The following is a 16,860-nucleotide window of genomic DNA, read 5'->3' on the forward strand; positions in this document are numbered from 1 at the left end:
TCTAGTAAGAGGAGTAAGGCCTTATTATAACACAACACAGGGCAAGATAAAGGCATGAAGAGAAGAGGTAGTAAATACAGTTGTAACTATGCTGGGGGCCAAGTCCTTGTCTAAGGACTTTACAAATATCCACACATTGCCTCATGTGGTGGATTCTATCAAATACTACTGCCCTATTACAGGAAGTCAGCAGAGACCTGAAGAACCCAGGTCACTTGTCTGAGAATGCGCCACCAGGGAGTAGCAGAGCCAGGGTTGAAAACAGTTCCTTTTTTTTTTTTTTTTTTCTGAAACAGAGTCTCGCTCTGTTGCCCAGGCTGGAGTGCAGCAGTGCGTTCTCAGCTCACTGCAACCTTGCAATCTCCGCCTCCCGGGTTCAAGCAATCCTCCTGCCTCAGCCTCCCGAGTAGCTAGGAATACAGGCACCTGCCACCACACCCAGCTGATTTTTGTATTTTTAGTAGAGATGGGGTTTCACCATGTTGGCCAGGCTGGTCTCGAACTCCTGACCTCATGATCCACCCACCTTGGCCTCACAATGCTGGGATTACAGGCGTGAGCCACCACGCCCGGCCTTGAAAACAGGTCTAAGTCACTGCATTCAACAGTTACACCATGATGTTGCTTAAAACTGATAAATTGCTTTGGGGACTCAGAGAAGGTCCATGAAGTAAGAGATGCAGGAAAGGAAAAGCTTCAGGGAAAAGAATGCTTTGGAGTGCTGCTAGATTTCATACCAGCAGAGAGTGAGGACGGGAGTGCAGAGCAAATCCGGGCCACTCGCAGTCCCTAAACATGACCCCTTCTCCCATCTTAGGTCCTTGCTTGGGTTTTCAAATCCTTAAGGCTCAGTGTAAATACCTTCTGGTTAAGATGAAAAATTTTACTTAGCCTCTTCCTCTTGCAGCAGCAATTTTTTTCTGTTTGTTTTAATTAAAATGATGTGTGAGGGTTTTTAAATCAAACTCAAAACTTCTGCACTGATTATCTTTTATACCATTTACTATTTTCCCACAATTTATTTTAAAAATTTTTTCTAAAATGTATGAATATATGAAACATCTCATTTTTGTTTGGATTGTCAACTTCCACATACCACATAAAGTATGACGGCATTTCATCTACACTTAAGTGACATAGCATACTGTGGAAATAAGATGTCACTGAAGTCTGGCATCTTACCACATTTTCTCTGTATCAGAATACATTTTCTCGAAATGCTTAAAATGCATATTGCAGCCACTCTCAATGGGCAGGTTTGTGTAGAGCCCATTTATGCTAAACCATAGTCTTTACTTCTTTCTATTGAGCTTTGAGATGTGAATTCAGTCCTTATTTTAATGTTTGTGATATGGTACATTTTAAAAATAATATTTTATAAATATCATTGTGATAAAGTGTTTACTTCATACAGATTCATATTTCACTTTATTCACTGAACCAGGGTTGGGGCTAGGGCTAAGTAAGAGAAAGGCACAATGTTTAAAGAGGCACACAGTCTCAGAATCATGCAAATGTCAACCATACACTTGCCCAAGCCTGAGAATGATTGTCTCCTTAAATAGTGCACCCTAAACACCTACCTTGCCCCACTCTAGTCTTGGTTCTGCATTAACGCATGTTTATTAAACACCTATTATGTGCCATACAAGAGGAACGGATGAGACAGCCAAGCTTCCAACCCTTGGAAGTTTACATTCCTAGAAGTAGTTTTAACTTGATTAAATTTGAATTACAGCTAATTTTTTAGACACTGCCACCTGGTTGAGACAAAGTCATTCTATTTCCCTTTTTCTCTGCCCTATTCCACTTTCTACTGGGTAGGCACAGGAACCAGTTCTAGCCAAAGGGACCCAAAGGAAAGTGCTGAGAGCTCTGGAATATCTCTCTCATCTCTTTTGCCTTCCTTGTGCCTTGAGTGAGGATGTGATGTCTGGAGCTATGCCAGCCTCTATGCAATCATGAGGGAAGGGCCAAGGGAATCATATCCATACCAATTTAGAGCCCTGACATCATCGAGCTGCTGAACTAATGTTGGCAACTTCTTGACTTCACACTCCTGTCTTGTAAGAAACATAATCTCTTTGTATTATCTGTTTAATCTGTTGTTGGTCAGGTCTTCAGTCACTTGCAGTCAAAAATATTCCTAACTGATACAGACGGCAAAAAGCTTATTCCTGCAATGTTTGGGCTGACCCTAAATATTGACCTTTAGCTGGGTGAAACAACTAGCAATCCAGTGTGAGAAGAGACTCAACTACCCGAGACTCATGAGGAGAGAGAAAGTCACTCTATTATAACCTCTTCTCTCAGTAGAATTTTATCAAGTAACAGCCTCTCCAGCACTTTTGACTATGAAAGAGAGCAAAATAAACAGCTTAGCATAATATTCAAGAACCCACGTAACTGACACAATGTAGTAAAAAAAAAAAAAAAGAAAAGAAAAACAAGGTTTAATAAAATACAGAGGCCCCAAGGTTGCAGGGTCCTTGTCATAATTAGCATCCACTGGGAATGTCAGGGGGCATGCACTCTCCTAATAGCTCTCTCCTTGCTGTCTTCTCCATCTTGCTTTTTTTCCCTTTGCTCTGCCTTGGGTCTCTGGGGTTTTTCCCAAGAAATAACTTATAATGTATTCTGAGTTAGGTCAACCTGCTCGATGCAACATCTCAAAGAAACAGAGTAAGAAGCTACCTAACTATGCAAAGGTAAGTAAAGAGTTAGTTGAATTGCAATATAGAAAAATAAATAAATAAAACCAAGACAAAAGAAAAGTAAAACTTTTGTTGGTTTTGGTGTTTATGCGCTTAGGACCAACCAGGTAGCTTTCAAATATTCGATTTTTGCCATGAAGTCATGACCTCAGACAATTGTTTCAAACCCACTGCAAGGACAAAGCCCAACTGGTACATCTTCTATCACCCTTTTAGATGCAAGTAAAGACCCAGCTCTGGTGGACATTTGCCCTTTTGCAGCCATTAGTCACGAAAATCACTTAGTAACTATCTTGCAGTCCCTTAGAATGAATGCTTCTTTTGGAGTCATTTGTCTATTTTAATGTTTATTTTATGGCCACTTAGAAATCTAGTCAATTATTTGTATCCTAGTTGTTCTTAACTGATACTTCCAGAAAACCAAAAAGTATTAAGGGATGGAAATCCAATGTCATAGTGCCAACATCAGCGTAAATCAGTGTATCAGTTATAAATTGTGTCCAGCGACTCATAATAGAAACAGGTCATATCTCTGAAAATGACAGAGATTTACTTTACTCTCATGTAAAAGAAGACTGGAAGTGCTTCAAGTAGTCATCAATGTTTCCAGACTCTACTGTCTTTCTACCCTAGCACAGTTTTTACACTCAAAGTTGCCTAAAGGTACATAATATGCCTACATAATAGCCATAGCAGCTCCAGCTATTATCTCCACACTCCAAGCAAAAGAAAAGAAAAAGGGCAAAAGGCAAGAAGGATGCTCTTCCCAGCGAAATCAGCCCTTTCTGAAGTGGTTCCCAGAAGATTCACCCAATTCCTTCTATGTAAGTCTTATCAGCCACTCCAAAGGAGTCTGGGAAACCTAATTTTTGGCTGAATAATTTGCCACCCCTAAGGTTCTGTTTATAAAAAAGAAGACAGTGGCTATTGAGTAGGCAACTTACAGTTTCTGCCTCAGTTGGCAGAAGAAATATTGTTATTCCAAAAAGTAAGAGTGTGAGCATGTCTAAATCAGCTTATTTCACAAAACCATGTGGAGCGTGAAGCTTTCAAAACATATGGAGCAACTGGATCACTCCGACGCAGAAGATTAAGGAAAGCCCTAAGGGCAGACGTCAACACATTGATGATTTTTCCCTTTTCACCTCTGTTCACCCGAAGCAAATAAGGCTCACTTTTCCATGGGCAGTTATGAAGGATGCCCTCAGTGCAGGCAAACATAACCTAAAATAATCTAGGCCTGGGACATCAGACCACACCCCATGGACCAAATTTGGCCCTCCACCTGGTTTTGTAAATAATATTTTACTAGAAAGCCACATACGTGTATTTCTATATGGTCTGTGGCAGCTTTCACATTACAACTCAAAAGTTGAATAGTTGCATCATAGACCTTCTGGCCCATGAAAGCCTAAATTTCCTACTCTCTGGCCTTATATAGAAACACTTTGCTGACCTCTGGGACTATGCAAAAGATAAGAACAACAGTAATAGGAAACATTTACTGCACACTTACTCTGTCCCATGTTCTCTGCTAAAAGGGTGGCCTGTGTTTTGCAAGTTTTTCAAAGTCAGTTTGTTTAGAGCAGAAAATTTGTCTGGTATAAAATAAGTCTTGATAACAATTCTTTTAGGTTACAGACATAGCTATATCCACTTTTTATAAAACAAGGAAACTGAGGTACAGAGAGATTTGGAGGTTGTCTCAGTTCACACATTGGTAGCAAAACCAAGATTCTGAGCAGGGCCTGTTGCATCTGCCAGTCCCTCAGCAGCCTTTTGTAAATTATCCACAACATCTCAGAAAACGTTCATTTTTTAAACAGGAAACCCCTGTAGTCACCACAGGGCACTCATTTATAAAAACTGGGTCAAGCTTATTAGCAATATTGAGTCCAAAGCACACTAAGTAAGAAGGACTCATGCTGTTTGTTACTGAAGAGCATTTGCCTGCTCCTCCCTCAGTGTGAAGAACTCCTGTCTAAGCTAGAGGGGTAACTGCAGAGGGGACACACACTAAGCAGAGCTTCCAGAGAGAGTAAGAAGAGCTGTCATCCACCTCTCAACAGAGGACTGCCCTGCTCTCTCAAACTACACTTTTTAGTTTGGGAAATTTTAATTCTATTTGACTTCAGGTTACAAGAAAATATACAAGAATTTTAAAACTATTCTCAGACTGCAGGAAAAACAAGATGCTGAGTGGCAATGGAATTATGGCTAAAAATGTGGGAGACAATCTGCTCTAAAGAATATCATAAATTGAACAAATGTTCATGGGATTGAGAATCCCGTGAGAAGCCAACACGTGGCCATTTCTACAATTCAGTGTCTTGTAATGCCATCTTCTCCCAAATGCCATTCTGTTGACTTCTGAAATATAGAAAACTGCTCTTGTGAACCTTGATATGTTTTCTTTATACAAAGCTGTCTGATATCAGAATAAAGAGCAACACGTTACAAGGAAAATTCTTATTTCATTCATCCAGAGATTAAAGCAATGGTTGAAGCCAAAAGTGTGATTCCACGAGCTAAACACTCCCACTCCTTGCTCTTGAGCACCTCACCACCACCTCCACAAGTTACAGCAGACGTTGGCCCTCTTGGGACCAAGCATACCTTCCATCCAGACACCCAGATTTTCCTCTATTCCTTATTCAATTATAAGCCTCCTCATCTTGATCAACCTCTGAACAGCAATCGTCACTGCTGAGCTGAATATTGTTTGCCTGTGTGCTTCTCCTGATCCATTCCCCACCCACATCTGTGCTACAAGATGTTGACCTCCATAAACTGTGTTAACCACACTTCCTTGCTCGCTGGCTTCCAGCTGGATTCCACCACTGGGAGGCATCAGTAGAAGATCAGAGGAGAGGAGGAGATAGAGGCTGGAGTATTTATTTCCCCAGCTTCCTTTCTGCCAAGCCACAGTTTTTCAGTGACCATATCCTTCACCAAAGGCAGCCCTCCCTACAGAAATGCTTTGATTGAGATATGAAGACCACTCCTCCTTTTGCCCCTTTAAGGCTATAGGTAACACCTTTCTTGTCCCTTCTGACTGTGGCATTGCTGGGTGTCTCATTATGCTTTCTCTATATTCCTTATCCCTACCCACACTTCTGTGAGTTGTCCTTCATTAAACTCTTTTCTGTTACTACTTTTGAATGTGCCATCAATTTCCTGCCAAGACACTGATTGGTACAATATCTTTATCCTGGATGGTATCTGATTTTGCATAAGGAAACCTACCCCTCTTGCAGTCTTCTCAGATGAAAGCACCTCTTACCCCAAATTCTAAGTATTAAGGAACCTCACAGATTTTAAGATGCACCCTGTCACCTCCACATCATGACCTATATCCACATCCTTCTTTGAAGCACAGCCTAGCTGGACAAACTTCCTATGTTTCTCTTTGGTTCTGTCAGTTTATAAATCACTGACACTCTGAATGTTGCCTCAGAGATGTACTCTCCATTTCAAGTGGTGTCATCAATCTGGGAAAACCCAGAGCTCATCTAGACAATCCATCCAACAGGCAGCTATGAAGTTCCTGGAGCTCCTTGATTTCTACCAACTCAACTCCATCTGTTTGTTGTCTCAGCATTCCCTCCCAACCAAATCTGGTCTCCTCTGAAAGTCCAAAATTCTTTTTTTTTTTTTCTGAGATAGGGTCTCACTCTGTTGCCCAGGCTGGAGCACAGTGTTGTCATCATAGCTCACTGCAGCCTCAATCTCCTGGGCACAAGTGATCCTCCCACCGAAACCTCCCAAGTAGCTAGGACTACAGGTGAACACCACAATACCCAACTAATTTTTTCTTATTTTCAGTAGAGACAGGATCTTGCTATGTTGCCCAGGCTGGTCTTGAACTCCTAAGCTCAAGAAATCCTCCCACCTTGGCCTTCCAAAATGCTGAGATTACAGACATGAGCCACGGTGCCCAGACTGAAAGTTCAAAATTCAAGATTGACTTTCTCTGCAGTGTTCAGTTCCATTATTCCAACTTGCTTCTGACCTTATGGTACCTCCAGACTTTTGGCCCTACATTTTCACCCCAGCCATTACCTACCTCATTCTCCCTTCTGGATCCACTTCCTTTCTTATCCATTTTACCCACTCTGTATATCTTTCTGACCATCTGGTACAAGTGCCTTCCTTCTTGACCCTCATTTTTCAACCTCCCACCATCTCAAAATAATAGCTAACTTGGTTCAATTTGCCCATGTTCCATGTACTTAATGGCAGACTGAAGTGCAGCTGAATAAACCCACATGGCCAGCATGGACAGGTATCACTGTATTTATTCTTTAACCACAGCTAGGCCTTCTGCAACACACGACTCTACTTTTATATGATGTTGGTCAGGTTCTTATTCCAGTCTCCTCAGAGGCTAATCCAAACTTTTGCCACTCCAGACCTTGCCTTGAAAGACCCAGAAAAAAATGGAGCCACCAGTTATGAACAAATTCACATCACCCTCCTCCAAATCTATAAAAGTATAGTGCTCTAAGGGCATCCTGACTTCATCCTCCCTCCTCCAAGAGATTGCTGAACTTCCTCCCATCTAAGGATGCCCTGTCTACCTGCAACACAGAGGCCTACCCCTCTAAGACTCTCAGCCATCAGTTATGCCCTTTTCCTCCTCTCCAGCAGCTCCTTCCTTTAGTTCATGAATCCGCTGTGGTCCCTCAGTCCTGGATTCCCTCTAGCTATCACCTCTCAAAGTCAAACTATTTGAAAGAATTTCCAGATTTTCTACTTTCTCATGTCCCATTCATACTTTGGTCCATTTCAGTATGGTCTTCACTCTGTCATTCCAACAAATATACTCTTCAATAAGTCATTGCTAACCTGATTGCCAGCTTCAACAGTCATTAGCCCTTAGTTCACTTCTCCAACCAGTTGACTATTGGTCATCCTTCCTTTTTAACACCCTTTCTCTCAATGGCTATAAATCTAACTCCCTGTCTCTCCTCCTCCCTCTTGGATCTGTCCTATTTTGTTTCTTCCTTGTCTTCACCTGCTTCTTAAGTGCTGTTTCTCAGGCTTCAGTTATCTTTCTCTTCTCACTATTCCACTATCTTATGGCAATCTCAGTCATATCCCCTGATACAATGATGACTACCAAATCTTTATTCCAATGTAGGCACTCTCTGGAGCCAGATTTCTCACAAAACATGTGTACTTGGATGACCTACAGACACTTTCAGTTTAATGTTCCAGAGCCAAATTCATTACCTATCTTCCTTACTCCTTGCTTCAGGAAACAGCAATACCATTTACCTGGGTCATTAACTGACCATTATCCTAGGCTCTTCCTTACCCTTTACATCCAAATAGCAGCTAAGTCCTATAGAGTTTCACTACCTTGACACATCCCACATTTCCATTCCCTCATCTCCATTGCCATGGATACTGACTCAGCCTAGGACATGGTCACTTCTCATTTCCACCATTGCAAATGTCTCCTAGCTGGTTTCCTGCCCCTAGCTTTGCCCTCTGTACTTTTTCTTTTAGAAGACTGAGCAATCTTTAGAAAATGAAAACATGAACTTCATGATCTAGTTTAAGACCCTTTGATGGTCCCCCATTGCATACAGGTAAAATGAAAGTTCTTAGCATTGAATTCATGCATTGGCCTTTCCTATGTCTCCAGCCATTTCTAGTAATCCTCCATCCATTCAAAATCTATCCTGCATCTCTACTCACTCACATTCCCCAGACACACCATAGCATTCTGTATCTCTGTGCCTTTGTACATGTAGTCACACTTGCAGGTACACCTTCTTTTTCCTGTTGGCCCAGAGAAGTCCCACCCATCCTTCCATGATCATGTGGTGAAGTCCAAATAGCATTCACATTGCACGACAATGTAATTCATTTTCGAATTACTTGCCCTGCTAGACAGACTATAAGGTCCTTACGAGGAAGGGCTGTATCCTTTGTGTTTACTATCACCATATCATCAGGGCTTAGCAGGAGGCTATTATATTGCTATTAGAATTTATCATTGTCATTGCTATTGGGTAATTTTTATCAGAATATAAATACAAATGTATGCCTGAAATTCAAATCTCAATATTTAAAACTTTCAATAACAAAATAGATTTTTGTGGTTGTGGGATTTGAGGAAAAAATAAGTAAAAAAAAAAACAGGAAAGAATTTCATCTACTTAATATGGTTTAAATACTCCCCAGACTGAAGGCAATAGAGATGGCTTCCTGGGTCATTGGTGTTGTCCTTTACTGAGAATGTAAAGGACCCGCTCAAGTCTCTGATGAATCAAATCAACTATTTGATATAATTTTGAACAAGCCATGTACGTACACTTTAATAAGCATTCTGATTTTTATTCTGATTCTCAGTTGTCAGTGTATAGCAGAAATAGCATAAGTTTAAGTATCAGACAAAGCAAGGTCTGAATGAAAGTTGAAATGTTTTATTGCTTTGTGACTTGGAAATGCTGAACCTCCCTGAAGCTCAGTTTTATCAGTAGTCATCAGGATCGTTAGAGCAATTCACCCAAACCCTTCACGCTCAAATACCTAGTACCTAATGACTGCTCAATAATGTTTACTTCCTTCCCCTTTACTGAATGAAATTTATTTTTGTACATTTTTATCTAGGCATTTTTTTTTGCAAAGATTACAAAAATCTTTCCCAGTACCAAGCTCTTTCCTCTTTGCACTGACAGCCTAGTGATGGCTTCTCTAGTCCAAGAACTCTCAAAAGACTTTTAGATTTTCTTTTTAGAGAGTAACATCTACTGTCTTCTTTTCTCAGCTAAGACACACCAAGAAAAAAAAAACATTAAATCATGGAATAGATAAAAACATTGATTTACCTTAAATGCTAACCTTTTGCCACCAGTTGCTTTGAACTGAAACTATGGACGCTGTCTCCTGCATCTAGGAAAACTGGTCCCTCCCAAGCCACCTTAGCCTCCTCCCTCTTACCTGTCTTCCTCAGAGGCCCTGGTGCACTCTCTTAATATTAATTGGAGGACCTGGGATCACTGCTGCAGATTCACAGCCTGATTGGCTCAGCTCACTGTCAATCTCTACTCTGGTTCTGCCTTTTCTCAAGTTTACACTCCTGTTGCCTAGGAAATCTCAGTGACTGTGAAAGCTCGAGCCATTTGCACTGGGAGAGAAGCCAGCCAGAAGTTTTGCTGGCAATGGTTTGGTTTCTAGAACAGCATCAAAACTTGTCTCCCATGTTTTGTAAGGTAGCATTCAGCACATTATCTTCTTTCTTTTAGGCAGCACCTTCCTGTCCTTCTGTAGTCCCCAGAAAGCTTACTGCTAGGGTGCCTCATTACCAGGTGAGACTTAAAACCACAACTCTTGGGAGCAGGCAGGAGTAATTATACGTGATTCACGGTTCTCCCTCCTTCTCTGCATTTGCAGAGGATGTCATTTCTGCTGTTTTCATCCTTGGTTTCTTCTCTTCTTTTCTCTTTTTGTTTCTTTTTACTTATGTTTTTCACATGTTCCCTAGCAGTTACTTTGCCAGATAAGAAGAAATCTAGTGGCTTATTTAGAGGAAAATATCTACATTATGCTCTCTTTCACTGTGTATCTAAGACATCCACCCTACCCTTGTCATTCCCACTCCTGCACGTCCTGCTTTCAGGAGCAGGCAGGTATAATTAGTGGTGATTCAGACCTTACACCTCTCTCTTTCTCTCTCTCTCTCTGACACACACACACACACACACACACACACACACCTCTGTATATAACATAATCCTGGCTGTGTGCAACATCCTTGCAGTATAAGAACTCACAAAACTGAATAGATGCCAGGCACCCAGCTCTGCAGACTACTAGGCAAGTTCTTTCATGGATTTGACAAGGGCTTGGGTCCTTTGCTATATCTGCAGGGAGTACACGTAGTAGCTATTTCATCCTTTTATCTGAATTGTCTGAAGAATTGTCCCAGAATTAAGCAATTAGAACTGTGGTTCTTCCAGGGCAACCTCAGATGTCTAATGTTTTCTTTTCAGTGGTTTAACCCACAAGATATCATGCATTTGAAACTTTTAAGAAGAAACTTAATTTCATCTGTGAATGCAGAAGCAAATATGAGGGCATGGGCATTTAAATATGAAGTATTTCTTGAAAGCCACCTACTGGAGAGTAAGTTTGGTGCAATAATTTAAGAAAAGATAAAAAAGAAACAGGAAAATTGGGACAACGGACAGCATGATGGAGCCACCGTGCAAGCCCTCAATAGTCTGCCTCCAGGTTGTGTCAAATAAAGTAAAAAGAACAAAATCTCTGGAGTACTTAAGCAATGCTTTTGCTTGTTTCTACTGCTAGCAACTGGTGTAATTCCAAGGGTTTTACCAGTTCAAAAAACTGGATCTGGGTTTGTGGTATTGGGTTTCTGACACGATTGATTATATTTTAAGGCATAAGTATTCTTTCCAGTGGTAAAGAAGACAATGATAGTCTATGGTGTAATACGGTAAAAAGATTTGTAAAATATTACTACTGGATTCCTAATCAAATATTCATAAATGGCAAATCTCTGGGTAATCATGATATCTTAAAATATTTTAGTCAAACTAATAAATGTAATGAGGATGACTGCTCGTAACTGTGGTAGACAAAGTAAAGAAAAATGATGAACTCAGGGCTTGAAATTCCAAGTTCAAGCTCCACATAAATGATCTGAAACCTTCTATGTCTTCCTGGAGGAACATACTTAACTCCCATTGTCATCAGCCTGAGGTTTCAGAAAATCAAATCCTGAGTCTCATCCTCAGAGTGGCAGAATTACAGTGCAAATTGAATTCCCAACCAGGCAAAGTATCTTCTGCTAAACTGAGGGAATTGATTGGGAAGGAATGAGATTCTGAAAATCGGAATGAAACGTGTAGGGTAGATCCTGATGAAGCTGAGGACACTTAACCTCTAAATTCTCCTGCATCTTCTTTGCCAGTAGGAGCAACCCTGCTATTCATGTCTGAGAAGGTTCATCCTGATTTTTCAAAGGAACTGTACTAGCACCTCTGACGCATTTTAACTGGAAGACACTGCTGATTATCCTCAGAACCTACTTCCACCAAACCTCTTGGCTTGTAGAACTAGATCATCTATATCTATATCTATATCTATATCTATATCTATATCTATATCTATATCAAGTAGACTCTAATCCCAACAGACTTGAAAGAGAGATTAAAATTGCGAACCAATGGGAGACATACTACATTCCAAAAGTAATGCGTATTTTTTCAATTTATACAGACAGAAATCTGGTGAATACATGTGAGAATGTAAGTTAATAATGTGAAATAATGGTAGAAGGAACATAAAGTTGACTCAAGATGAATTTATCGATACAGGCCCACAAAGCACAAATTCTCAATATAGAGTTGCAGCTCGATGGGTTTGGTTGAGTTAAAGATGAAACAAAGGGTGGCCTACGCTAAATGAAGCTGAAATACCAGAATTGCCTTGGGACACTGAAGAGGAAGGTATCTAAAGGCTTAGGGAGATTGAAATGTTGGACTGGATTTATCATGCAAGACCTGATTACTAAGGGAAATTGAGTTGCTACTACACATTGAGGTAAAGAGTAAGCCTTAAAAGGAACAAAATCATGTGATTTGCAGGGACACAGATGGAGCTGGAAGCCATCCTCAGCAAACTAATGCAGGAACAGAAAACCAAATACTGCATGTTCTCACTTATAAGTAGGAGCTGAATAATGAGAACACATGAACACACGGAGGGGAACAACACACACTGGGGCCTGTCAGAGGGTGTGGGGAGAGGAGGGAGAGGATCAGGAAGAATAGCTAATGGATGCTGGGCTCAATACCTAGGTGATGGGAGGATCTGTGCAGCAAACCTACATGGCACACATTTACCTGTGTAACAAACCTGCACATATACCCTAGAACATAAAATAAAAGTTGGAAAAAAAAGTAGCGAATACTATGTTTTCATCTTCTTTGTAGCACTTGTCACAACTGCAATCATTTCTTTGGTTTACTGTTATAGGTCATTAAAAAAAAGAGTAAGCCTGGAATAAAGGAACTCTGTTAGCACATCATTAAGTATGCCCATGCCCTTTTATTAAAGTCAACAAAAAAATCTACAATAACCCAATTCAGTAAGGAAAACTAATAACCCCAACTCTTCAAGAATGAATATTTGGGTCCCCTTCCCAGTCAGGCAAAAAATCAATTGCGGTACTTGCTGAGGGCAAAGGGCATATGAAATACAAATGCTAGCTATCACCATATGATCAGTTGAGAAAGGATTGTAAATGTTGTGAGTATTTACCTTGTATTTTGTTATGAATTTGTGTGTGTAGAGTACTATTGTATTCTTCTCACTCTATCTCCTTAAAATCTAATATATTACTTCACAGTATTTATGTTACAGAATATCACGAATAAGAGTGAACATCACCCAAGGGCCTCCACTCTGGAGAAGAGTTAGTATATTCCCAGTATGCTATAGAAGAGTTGTATAAAATTGTATTTTTTGACATATGCCATTGTTCCTAGTTATTAAATCAAAACCTAATCTATGTGTTGCTCTGATGTTACTTTTTATCTGCAATAAGCTTATTTGAGGATATTCTGCCTCAAGACTGGAATATCAGTTCCCACTCAAGAGTTTCCAGCCTGCTGGCCTTCTCTAGAGATTTCAGATTGCCAACTCTTACAATTCCAAAATCATTTATGCCAATTCCTTGAAAAAATAAAGGTATCTTACTGCTCTGTTTTAATGAGGAAACCCTGACTGATAGACTTTGCAAACGAATTGGCTCTATCTTCAACAAAAACTATGGAGTGGTTCCAGCCTAAGAGAACTCAAACAGAAAAAAACAAAGAAACAGTGGACTTAGCTGTGAAAGGCAGTTGGTAGGCCATGGGTAGATTCATTGGCGATACAAGTTAAACTGTAGGGTGACTAGCTTGCCAGAGGAAACTGGGAAAAGAGACAGCTGGGAAGAGCCCTTCTTAGGTCTGAAAAAAATCTCAAACATTGTCTTTAAAAACCACCTTTTTAAAGGAATCTGAATTTGATTGGATCAACCTGTTTTATACTAGATCATTGATAAAAACAATATGACAATCAGTCGATGATTACTAGAGCTAAATCCAGGGATGGTCAGATAAAAGAAAATCACAGTCAAGCCACACATTCTGTCTCTGCCCTCCAAAAACTCATGTCCTTATCACATACAAATACATTCATTCCAACCCTCTAATTCCAAAGTCTTAACTGGTTTCAGCATCAACTCAGTAGTCCAAAATCCAGAGTCTCATCTGTGAACCTGTAAAATCAAAATAAGGTAACAACTTCTAAGATACAATGGTGATACAGGCATAAGACAGACATTCCTATTCCAAAAGTGAGAAAGAGCACCCTTCCATACTCCATTTCCCAACAAAAGTAACAGGCTCCAAGTAAGACCAAAACTCAGCAGGCAGACATTAAATCTTAGAGCTAGAGAATAATCTCTTTTGACTCCATATGCCACCTCCTGGACACACCGGGCTAGGATTGAGCCCTCAAGGCCTGAGGCAATTCCACCCCTATGATTTTGCTGGGTGCAGCCCACATGATAGGGGTTTGTGGAGGTATGGGGGAAAGCCAGGAGAAAAAAATCCTAGGAAACAAGAAGTGGAATAGTGAACACATGAAGATAAGCTTCACCAGTTCTTCCATTTCACTTTGGGTAAGCCCCAGCCCAGGTACCTATATTCCAACTGCCCAAATCCCTGATCTGTGGCAATCTTCCACCAAAGATTTCTTCTCTGACTCGTGGTCTCCATGTCAGTGTGATGAGCTTCTTCTCTTTGCTCAGACCTTAGGCATGTCTTATTCCAAGATACATATTGCATTCTAACCAGAAATTTTATGGAGATACTGTGTCCAAAAGAAATAACTGCGTTGGTGGAAAATATGGCACAGAGCTGTGAATGTGAGTTGAAGGATTCTTGATGGACAAACAATCATCAGGGCTATTTCTGGGATTCTTCACTTTGGAATTTTATGTTACTTTAGGAAATAGAAATATAGGAGCTAAAGGGTGAGTCCAAGAAAGTTCCATTGGAGGGAGAAGTATGTAGTCAACACTTACAGCCAAAATCCTTGAGATTGAAATGTATTAGGTTGGTGGAAAAGTAATTGCGGTTTTGCCATTACTTTCAATATTTGGCAGGATATTTCTTATTTGGGGCCTGAATTTTGTGCAAAGTCAAATTAAGACATTCAGGAAAATTGTGGGATTGTTCTAGAATGGGCGACGTCCTAGTCTCTCTTGCAACTCCAGTTGCAAGAGAGACTAGGACGTCGCCCATTCTAGAACAATCTTGGCATCCTAAGGAAAGAAAAGTTTGATTCTCAGGAGAGGTACAAGTTCCATCACACTAATGTGTCAACCTTACATAATGACATTTAGAAAACATGATTAGGTATAGAGTTTATTCAAGTGCAAAGCTTGAGGATGACCACCCAGAAAACACTTGACTCCAAACAAATGAGGTCAGTGTTCTGAAATGGAGAAGTTAAGATTTCACTTAAAAGGTAGGAACGGAGAAGTTTAACAGTATTACAACATTTGCCTTACAAGACCAGTGTATACATTACAGCAATTTGATTGTTTACAGATTGCTACATCCCCAGGAAGATTACTTTGTTACTGCTTAAGAAGGGGCTAGGACCTGAGGGAGTCTTATCTCTGGCACCTCTTGGTCTTCCTAATTATCTACCATAGAAGAATAAGGAAGGAGGTTAATCTATAATCAGAGAAGCATAAATTGCAGCTGCATGCTACTTGACTGCATGCTATGTAACTCACATTCCTCTCAAGGCTCAGAGTAAGTTAAAGTTTCAACAGCTCTAAGTTTGAATCACTTAATTTTACATATGTCTCCTCCTAAACAATCTTCAACATGGGCGTTTTTCTTGAATCGAAGAGTCTTGGCAGCAGAGAAAGCCAGATCAGAAAAGAAGGTATGGCAATAGCCAAAAATTAGAAGCAAGTGTTATTTGGGAGCTGAAGTCCCATAGCCATTGGATTCAAAGTGGAGGCTGTGGTGCTAGAGAAATAGTGTGTATCTGTGGGAGTGACTATTTTTAACACCCACACTTGTGCGGTCTGAGGTAATAAGGAATATATAAAGTGAAAATCCCCTACCCCTCAGACTGCCTGCTCTTTCTTGCATTTTATCCACGTAAGAAGCAGAGAGAAGGGGTGACTACACACGCATCCATTCATGGTGGGTCTTGAGCCAGAGTGCATTCTAGGACAAACCCTGGGATTTTAGCACCTCACAAACCACATCAACTCCCTCTTGAAGTCTGAGGCAGGGAAACGTATAATTGAAGAGATAAGCTTTTAATTTCTCCTAATGATCAGGAAAAACGAACATGCAAAAAAAGATTAACACGGAGTCACAGCTTTCTAAAACTGCTTTTGTTGTTGTTGCTTTGAGATGGAGTGACACTCTGTCGCTCAGGCTGGAGTGCAGTGGTGCAATCTCGGCTCACTGCATCCTCCACCTCCCGGGTTCAATCGATTCTCCTGCCTCAGCCTCCCGAATAGCTGGGACTACAGGCATACACCACCACGTCCGGCTAATTTTTGTATTTTTAGTAAAGACAGGGTTTCACCATATTGGTCAGTCTGGTCTCGAACTTCTGACAGGCGATCCAGCCACCTCGGCCTCCCAAAGTGCTGGGATTACAGGCGTGAGCCACGGGGCCTGACTCGGAGTAAGGAATCTTGATTCAACTCCTCATGGGCCATTAGGAAAGCTGGGTGCGCTCTTGCAAACGGTGCCTCCATTTCCTTAATCCTTAGTATCCCCCTTAGGAAAACAAAAGGGAAAGGCCGAATTAAATGAACTCCATGGTTTCATCCAGCGCCAGGAATCCCAGATTCTCAATATCTTAAATTGATCTAAGAGAGAGCCCACCATCCTTTCAGGATGAGCTTAAGAAGGGTCTTGGGGAGCTCCCTCCTTTCCTTTGATATATTTTCTCTTTTATCTTCTATTCCTTTGGGGGTAAAAGTAAAAGAAATAAAAATAGGGACACAAAATGCGAAACTAACTGCCCCACTTATCCTTCAAAACCTTTCCAGGAGCTTGAATGAAAGATAAAAGGGCTT

At 40.7% G+C, this 16,860-nt stretch overlaps 2 protein-coding genes and 1 long non-coding RNA gene across 3 annotated transcripts in view; 1 reads left to right on the top strand and 2 right to left on the bottom strand.

Annotated features, from left to right (window-relative positions):
* CAPSL (calcyphosine like) overlaps positions 1-9,795 on the bottom strand; it is a 34,477-nt gene extending 24,682 nt beyond the window's left edge. Inside the window, exon 1 of the mRNA XM_004058955.5 lies at positions 9,669-9,795. The gene's annotated coding sequence lies outside the window, so the exon portion shown is untranslated. The remainder of the gene's footprint in view (positions 1-9,668) is intronic.
* Positions 9,796-9,816: 21 nt separating this feature from the next.
* LOC101141388 (uncharacterized) lies at positions 9,817-10,991 on the top strand. Its single transcript, XR_176666.4, has 2 exons — positions 9,817-9,940; positions 10,721-10,991. It is a non-coding gene; the product is annotated as an uncharacterized lncRNA (long non-coding RNA).
* Positions 10,992-15,164: 4,173 nt separating this feature from the next.
* The window catches only part of UGT3A1 (UDP glycosyltransferase family 3 member A1), a 50,967-nt gene continuing 49,271 nt past the window's right edge, over positions 15,165-16,860 (bottom strand). The window contains exon 7 of the mRNA XM_019013685.4: positions 15,165-16,558. Within this exon, the coding sequence (XP_018869230.3) occupies positions 16,432-16,558 (127 nt within the window). The 3' untranslated portion in view covers positions 15,165-16,431. The remainder of the gene's footprint in view (positions 16,559-16,860) is intronic.

The sequence above is a fragment of the Gorilla gorilla genome, chromosome 19, assembly GCF_029281585.2.
Source record: "Gorilla gorilla gorilla isolate KB3781 chromosome 19, NHGRI_mGorGor1-v2.1_pri, whole genome shotgun sequence".
NCBI classification, from domain to species: Eukaryota; Metazoa; Chordata; class Mammalia; order Primates; family Hominidae; genus Gorilla; species Gorilla gorilla.